The 7,967-nt window shown below is 45.4% G+C and overlaps 1 protein-coding gene across 1 annotated transcript; it reads left to right on the forward strand.

Annotated features, from left to right (window-relative positions):
- The first annotated feature begins 384 nt into the window (after nt 1-384).
- hacl1 (2-hydroxyacyl-CoA lyase 1) lies at nt 385-7,964 on the forward strand. Its single transcript, XM_027000069.2, has 17 exons — nt 385-470; nt 1,184-1,288; nt 1,394-1,434; nt 1,536-1,616; nt 1,737-1,809; nt 1,899-1,976; nt 2,090-2,184; nt 2,461-2,573; nt 3,175-3,310; nt 3,580-3,685; nt 4,076-4,159; nt 4,298-4,399; nt 4,535-4,689; nt 4,972-5,130; nt 5,251-5,358; nt 5,513-5,699; nt 6,419-7,964. Exons 1-17 carry the CDS (start codon nt 420-422, stop codon nt 6,449-6,451), a joined length of 1,707 nt encoding a protein of 568 aa, XP_026855870.2. The 5' UTR covers nt 385-419; the 3' UTR covers nt 6,452-7,964.
- The last annotated feature ends 3 nt before the right edge of the window (nt 7,965-7,967 follow it).

Below are 7,967 nucleotides of genomic sequence, written 5' to 3' on the forward strand. Positions count from 1 at the left end.
TATGTAATGATCTACCATTTTACACAATAAAACATTTTTTGGGACTTTGATTAGTGCTTCTGTGTTGTTTTCATGTCCACTGAAAATAATGGAATAAGTCATCCTGAGTCATTAGATTTTAAACTTGGACACTTAAATATCCTGTGTATTCAGAATTATAAGTAATTTTTTATTATTTTATTTTATTTTTATTTGGACCCATAATTATCTGCTAAGTGCAATTTGTTAATATTTTAAGAAATACATTTAACATATTTATTTATTTAGTTAGTTAGTCAGTAAACGTCTAGACTTTAGTAAATGTTTAAATTCTTGGTTTACCTTTGGACTGCGCATATTCCTAATATGTTGATCCGCTTTAACGCATGCTTTTATCACGCTCGTCCTCCTAGTCTTCAACCAGCGCAGGAAGAAAAGTTATGGAAGAAGTCACAGGAGCTCAAATAATTGCTGAGGCGCTGAAGTCTCAGGTTGGTGTAGTAATACTATAGCGAATGCTTCCAATATAGTTCACTGGATGTCTGAAGAGTAAGTTCAACTCAGTAGCAAGTTGGCTAAGTTAGAACCTTTAAAAAAGCTTAGTTAGCTAGTTAATAGGCTAACTGGCCAGTTTCGGCAAAGCATCGGCGTGGTCCTATTTCACCTTTGTCTTTCATACCAGGCCAGTGAACCGACAACGTGTGATATATTTAGTTCAAAAGGAAATTTGTTTCATTAACAGACAAAATTTCATATCCATTTATCTACCGATATAATCTCCATCTTGGCTAGCTAGCAATAGCTGTGTGAAGTTCTGTGTTAAACTGTAACAGAATGTTAGCTAATCGAGAGCCTTGATATGCAGGCAATAATTTCCAGATTCATTCTTCTTCATTGTGGTTATGTAGGCACAGTCTGGACTAGTAAGTAACGTGTGCATTGCAGTGGGCATTGCAGTTTTTGTCAAATCCGAAGCTTCCACACGTACAGCCCTGAACCTTGATATGGTGTCAAAGGTGATACAGGCTGGCAGATGTGTTCCAGTCTGGTTACAAGCAAGGGAACAAGCGCTAGCGCGCCTGCACTTCCTCACAATTGACGAAAAAAAAAAGAATATTTAACTACGTGACATTATTGAGAACTGTTAAGGCTGAAAAATCTTAGCAAGTTCCTTTAATTCACTTTCTAATGTATTCTACTGCAGAATGTGGAGTACATGTTTGGCATTGTTGGTGTGCCCATCATTGAGGTTGCCATGGCTGCCCAAGTTGCTGGTATCAAGTATGTTGGCATGCGCAATGAGCAAGCAGTAAGCCCACCTCACTACACTGCCATTTAACGAAGGCTCTCTGTCTTCAGCCTGTGCAAGGTCACCTGTATCTGACCTTCAGTGTCATTGTGTCTTGTCCAACAGGCCTGCTACGCTGCTTCGGCAGTTGGATATTTGACAGGACAGTACGTGTGTGCTTTGATCCATTTCTTATTACCAGCTATGTGCTTTGCTTTCTTTCCTGTACCAGACTTCATCATTGTTTCTCTTTGCCTTCCTGATGCAGTCCTGCTGTGTGTCTGGTTGTGTCTGGACCGGGGCTGATCCATGCACTTGGTGGAATGGCTAATGCCAACATGAACTGCTGGTAATGCCGATAGATTTGAGTGCACGTTGAATATCACAATAGAATAGCATGTCACATGCGATTCTATTTTTCCTTTATGATCTGCTACATTTAATTAGCTGACCCGGTTTTTAAATGCAGGCCTGTGATAGTCATTGGAGGCTCCTCTGATCGGAACCAGGAGACCACTGGAGCATTTCAGGAATTCCCACAGGTTAGTTTTGTAAGCAGCACACATTTTGAAGTGTGTGCAGTAAATCCTTCTCAGGGAAAAGTTAATTCATTTGTATTTCACTCAGCTAGGTAGAAGCCTGTCGCCTTTACAGCAAGTTTGCAGCCCGCCCTGGCAGCCTGGCCATGATACCAGCTGTGGTTGAAAAGGTGAATTTGGACAATTTTCCCTGTTCCATGTATTAGAGGTCATGGCTTATTGGTTTGAGTTTTTCTGGGTGAAAAAATCCCTGTGCCGTAAGTTTTTGCTGTGTTCTCCCCAGGCAGTGAGGAGCAGCATTTACGGCCGTCCAGGAGCCTGTTATATAGATATCCCTGGAGACATGGTGAATGGCAGAGTGGAGCAGACCAGCGTCAGGTGAGCCCTGGGCCCCTTCACCACGGCACTGCTGGGCTGCTCTTTTCTCTAGTTTGCTCTTTGCTTCACATGTTACTGACTCCCAGCAGACCCCACGAGCTGCCCCAAACCTTGCCACCGCAGGAAGTCCCCCACATTAAGGAATTCCTGTTTAGTAGTCTTTGTTTAATAGTCAGGGGTCGAGTTGTGAGTAGCAGGAGGAGTTCCCTCCATGACCCAGCCCACTTGAAAGGCAGTTCTGGCGTGACCAGTGCTGATGGTTCCGCATGGTTTCAGGTTCCCGTCCTGCTGCCCTCCTCCTCCAGTAAGCCTGGCTAGCAGCCAAGAGATCGCCAAGGCCAGTAGAGTGCTCAGAGAGGCTCAGAGGCCGCTGCTCATCATCGGCAAAGGTGACGATAAATCTTTCATTCTAAAGCACGCATGTGGCAGCAGCGTTGGCCATAAATGCAACCTGTGTCTTTGTGCCAACCGTGCCACCCTGGCCCAAGCTGGAATGCCCAGTGGCATTAAATAAACAAAAAGAACATACTTATGTCTTTGCAGTGTGATTTAAGTTGTAGCGATGGTCTTTGCATGCATATGAAAATAGGGAAGTCCTCCTGAATGTGACACTGTAATTAGTTTACTCTTGTTTCGGGTTTTCATCCTTTTCCAGAAATTCATACTTCCTGAAGTTGTTGAAGTGTCGCTGTGTTCAAAATATAGGAGTGGATGGCTATAATGTCAAAATAATTGGCAGTGCATTAAAGCCAATGTTCAGACCAAATGTGGACCTACAGGGTGTTAGATTCTGCAGTTAAAACATGCCTGCATTAAACTACATGTATTCGAGTACTTACAAAACTTTTGGTAGAAAATTCACAGCATGTAACAGGAGGTGGTGTCCTGTAATGTGATCTGAAGTAGGTGATTGCAGTTGTCTCTGTGTCTCAGTGTGTTGCTGCAGCTTTGTGAGGAGTTTTGTGTGTGTGTGTGTGTTCTCCGGTGTAGGTGCAGCGTACGGGAGAGCAGAGAAAGGGATCAGGGAGCTGGTGGAAGTGATGGGGCTGCCTTTCCTGCCCACTCCGATGGGGAAGGGTGTGCTCCCCGACGACCACCCGAGCTGTGTGTCTGCTGCCCGCTCCAGGTGTGAGGGTGTGATGGCTGGGTTCATATTGCTATGTTGAATTCAGTTTTGACACACATGCCAAAGCTTTAGATATGCGCTTCTGAAACTTTGACTAATCTTTCTTAGTCATCTCACCAGTAGCTTCTAACATGCTGTGTGTGTGTGTGTGTGTGTGTGTGTGTGTGTGTGTGTGTGTGTGTGTGTGTGTGTGTGTGTGTGTGTGTGTGTGTGGCTGTGGCTGTGGCTGTGGCTGTGGCTGTGTGTGTGCATGCGCGTGCCCATACCAGAGCTCTGTTGCAGGCCGACGTGGTGGTGCTGTTAGGTGCACGACTCAACTGGATGCTCCACTTTGGTTTCCCTCCCAGATTCAGCCCTCATGTAAAAGTCATTCAGGTCAGTTGGGTGTGTACATGTAGAATAAGGTTCATATATGGCCAGTCACTTAAGTTAGAGCTTTAGAGCAAGCAAATCTTTAGCACTCACCATTATAGAGGAAAGTTCACTACAGTCTGAAACATGTTAGGCAGTTCAAAGTTATGTTAGGTAAAAATGTCCAAAGCAGTTTTGTGCAGCGAGCATAAAGTTTAACACAATCTTTAAAAAAAAAAACTTTTTTAATCTCAGCATCTTCTGTGAGCAAAATAGCCTAACTTAGGCTGACCACCTGGTCCCTACACAGCTCTCTCTCACTACTCTGATCTATAGGACTGGATGATTTTGTTGTGCTCCACTATGATTGGCTGGAGGGTGTGTAGCTTCATAAGACATGTGATTCCTGTGTAGGTGGACCTGTGTGCAGAAGAGCTGAGTAATAACGTGAGAGCTACAGTTGCGCTGCTGGGAGATGTCAGGGCTGTGGTGGGCCAGGTATCTCCAGCACTACAACAGTCAACATGCCCTGCTTCTTATATGTTCTATAAACAAACGCATCCCAGAAGACTCGGAGCTCGGTGTGCTTTGATTAAAATAGCTTTAAAGAGTAATTTCACTTAAATTGATCTTTAGCTGCTGCAAAGCTTTAGGTCAGACCCATGGAGATATCCATCGGACTCTGCATGGTGGGTGACGTTGAGAGAAAAGATGGCTTCCAATGCTCAGATATCGAAGGTAAGAATGCATGTACTGGTGTGAATTTTGATTTGGATTTCTTTCTTTTTTTTTTTTTTTACATTCTCCCTCTCCACTTGGGATCAGCAGATTGTTTGTTTGGTTTTTTTTGTTTGTTTGCTTGCTGCCTTGCAGAGGCTGGCTCTTCGGACCACTTTGCCCATGAACTACTACACCGTGTTTCAGCACATGGCTGAGCTGCTGCCCAGAGACTGCATCATCGTGAGTGAGGGAGCCAACACGATGGACATAGGCCGCACCATGCTGCACAACCACTACCCCAGACACAGGTCCCCCGGCGATCCTACCACTCTCTTCCCTCCACTTTTTAAGTTAATTATAATAAAATTCTTTATTTTTATAGCAGCTGTCATATGATGAGGCACCGTAAAGTGTTTCACAAAGACGTACTGTGACACCTTAGTTAGTGATGGTTACCTTAGTTAGTACAGCCGAGAACTTTGACGGCCCAAGCGTGGTCTCTGCTGATGGTGAGACTCAGAACGGATCGAGCACAGTTTGCGAGCTAACGGGCAGGCGGCACTTCTCTCTCCTCTGGGCTCGTGCTCCAGGCTGGACGCGGGGACGTTTGGCACCATGGGGGTGGGGCTCGGCTTCGCCGTGGCAGCAGCTGTCCTGGAGCGCAGCCAGCAGACGGGCCGGAGGGTGGTGTGTGTGGAGGGTGACAGCGCCTTTGGCTTCTCCGGCATGGAGGTGGAAACCATGTGTAGGTGAGCCTCACACCGTATATGTACAGGTGTCTATGGACAGAAATAGATGTTGACCTGTTTCAATTCACCAGGATTTGCACAAGCATAAAAGGCCCTAAAATGCACGTTTTGGTATTGCAGGTATAAGCTGCCTGTCATCATCATCATCATCAACAATAACGGCATCTATAGTGGAGTGGGTCCAGAGACGTGGAGGGAGATGGAGAAGATGGGAGAATTGACCACTGTGTGAGTGGTGCCGCGCTGAGCCACAGCCTCGCACTGCCCCCCGGGTCTGCTGCTTGCAGTTGACGCCACACTGTGGGAAACCAGCGCCGACATGCTGCCGCCCCTGGTCAACGAGGAAAGAGTTAGCCTGAGTGTGCGTGTCTGTGTGTTTCAGAGCCCCACCAGTCACGCTCCTCCCAGAGGCCCGCTATGAGCAGGTGATGTGCGCTTTTGGAGGTCGTGGGTATTTGGTGCGGACGGTGGAAGAGTTGCGCTCTGCCCTTCAGCAGAGCCTGGCAGACATAGCTAGCCCAAGCATCCTCAATGTGCTCATAGACCCTGCATCCGACCGCAAGCAGCAGGTAACCTAACCCCACCCACTCTAACTTAACCATAAACCACGCTAAAAGGTCAAAGAGAAGTGAGTGATTTCCCAGACAGTGATTTGCATAGACCCATTTTTCCCATCCTCCTTTTGGACTGCCAGACTGAGTAGTAGTATTGTGTTTGGCTTGGCTACAGGTCCTCACCTTCAGTCAAGGAACTCTCAAGATGAGAGCATATTCTGAATCTGATCGATGTGTTTACAGAAATTCACAGTTCACTCTGTGTTGGCTGTTGTAATATTAGGTTTTTTGCCAAGTAAGCAGTTTTAATTCATTACTCCAGGTACACTGCAGCCCAGTAAACACAAACACCCACACACCCACACACACCCACCCCCATCTCTGAACCCCCGACCTTGCTATTTGTGAATGCCGTATGGAGAGCAAAGACCTGCTGTGTTATGCTACGCATGTACTGGCATCCACAAGCTGTCGGATTGGGTGTCATATTGACTGTGGTACACCCTCTATCTACGTGTGTGTGCGTGCGTGCGTGCGTGCGTGCGCGCGCGCGCGCGCGCTCACTTGCATGCAGGCAAACATCACATTTTAATGATTGACCAAATGTGGATGAGTGCTTTGCTGCCCATTAAACAGAATTTTCTGTAAAAAAAAATAAAAATTCAAACCCGATGTAATACTTTTGTTTGCGTTTCTGTGTGTCTGTGTCTCTGTTGTATCTGTTTGTGTTTTAGGAGTTCCCCTGGCTGACACGGTCCAGCCTTTAAAGGAAGAGGTAGAAGTATCCAAAGTGTGACACACTGGGGTCAGCTCTCTCATTCCTAAAGACTTGCTCAAGGCCTCTGCTCAGCCTCACCACACTGGATTTTGAATTAACATTTATAATAATGGGGAAAAAAATCAGCTAATAATTAAAATGGTGTTTTATCCTACATATATTACTAATTCCACAGTGGCCTTGTCTGTAGAAAACTGCTTGATGTGTCTGACCTTGGGGATCTGTCTTCCTGCTGAGTTTATTTCCAGAGTTACCGCAATACACATCCAGCCAATAAAGTTGATCGAGGAGATCTGACTCCTGAGGGGGGTGGGTGTGTATGGGTGGGTGAAGAGCAGATCCCCAGTAGCAGGACTGAGCTCCCCTGATCTGGACCAGTGTTTCCTCTCACTGTTTATTTCTCATGCCTGAGTCACCTGCCCATTAACAACAGTTAATGGGTCTCTGCTCAAACACCTAATAGAGGTCTACAGGGGCTTCAAATTGTGTCTCAGTTGCGTTAGTGCAGGAATTAAAGCACGTTGCCCAAATCACAGTCCTCGAGTTCCAGATCCGACCATTTCTTTCCACTTTCTTTTCACCTAGGAGTCAGGCGTGATGCCAAAGTGGTGACAAACCAGTTACATTAATCATTTAATCAACTACAATGTGTTACAAAATCCAGAACAGGATCTAGATTTGAGCTGCTGTAGCATAATCCACGTCTTTTAAACTATAATGTAGGTGGCAGCGTATTGTTCACCACAAAGTGTATCCGTTCAGTATTAGGGTTTTGTTTGTTTTTTAAAAAAACCAGTCTAATTCCTGAGAGAGATTTGCTCCTTCCACATGACTCTTGCTTACCAGTTGACTAAACCTGTGGCTGTTTTACTGAATTACTGGCAGGTCATCTCTTTATGGCCGCAACTCATCCTTTGTCCACCACTGTCTGCTGCTTCAAGGGAACAGAGATCAATTATCCACAGAGTGGCACATCTGCCCTCAACTACCACACTGATGTCTGCCTGACCAGCAGAGGCCCCTTCCTTAGAAAATATAGTCTTAAAATATCTTTAGGAGGTAAACACCATAAACATTTGTCTTTATAACACCGGTATTGAGATGGTGCTGTGAGATTATACTAATTGCTGAATTTGACCCATAAATTAAGAATTATGAGGTTTAAGTGTATGTAAATGTAATGGTGCCGCTTTGATGTCTGTAGCAGAGGTAGAAAGGCTGGCGTGGGCTCTGGTTAAACTCGGTTCAACCTCCAGTCAATTACAGCAAGCCTTCCTGTCCTCTGCTTCCTTTCTGTCGTAGACTATTACCTCACTCTCTAAAGGAGAGCAGAGGAAAATTCACCTTCCTTAGTCATGATGCAAGACTTCCACTTGCAAGTGCAAACAGCACTGAAGAGTCATTAATTTAAAAAAAAAAGCAGCTCTGTACAGTGATTTAGTGGAGTAATTTTGTACTTGTGGCAATAGCTGTTTGAATAAATGCATGTGGGTTTGGGTTTTGCT

The sequence above is a fragment of the Electrophorus electricus genome, chromosome 10, assembly GCF_013358815.1.
Source record: "Electrophorus electricus isolate fEleEle1 chromosome 10, fEleEle1.pri, whole genome shotgun sequence".
NCBI lineage: Eukaryota > Metazoa > Chordata > Actinopteri > Gymnotiformes > Gymnotidae > Electrophorus > Electrophorus electricus.

Bases quoted from the DNA above. Each gene is read 5' to 3' on its own strand.
- hacl1 (XM_027000069.2), top strand. From the start codon at position 420: ATGGAAGAAGTCACAGGAGCTCAAATAATTGCTGAGGCGCTGAAGTCT. The intron at 1,810-1,898 runs GTTAGTTTTGTA...TCACTCAGCTAG, and splicing joins CATTTCAGGAATTCCCACAG to GTAGAAGCCTGTCGCCTTTA. The intron at 5,359-5,512 runs GTGAGTGGTGCC...TGTGTGTTTCAG, and splicing joins ATGGGAGAATTGACCACTGT to AGCCCCACCAGTCACGCTCC.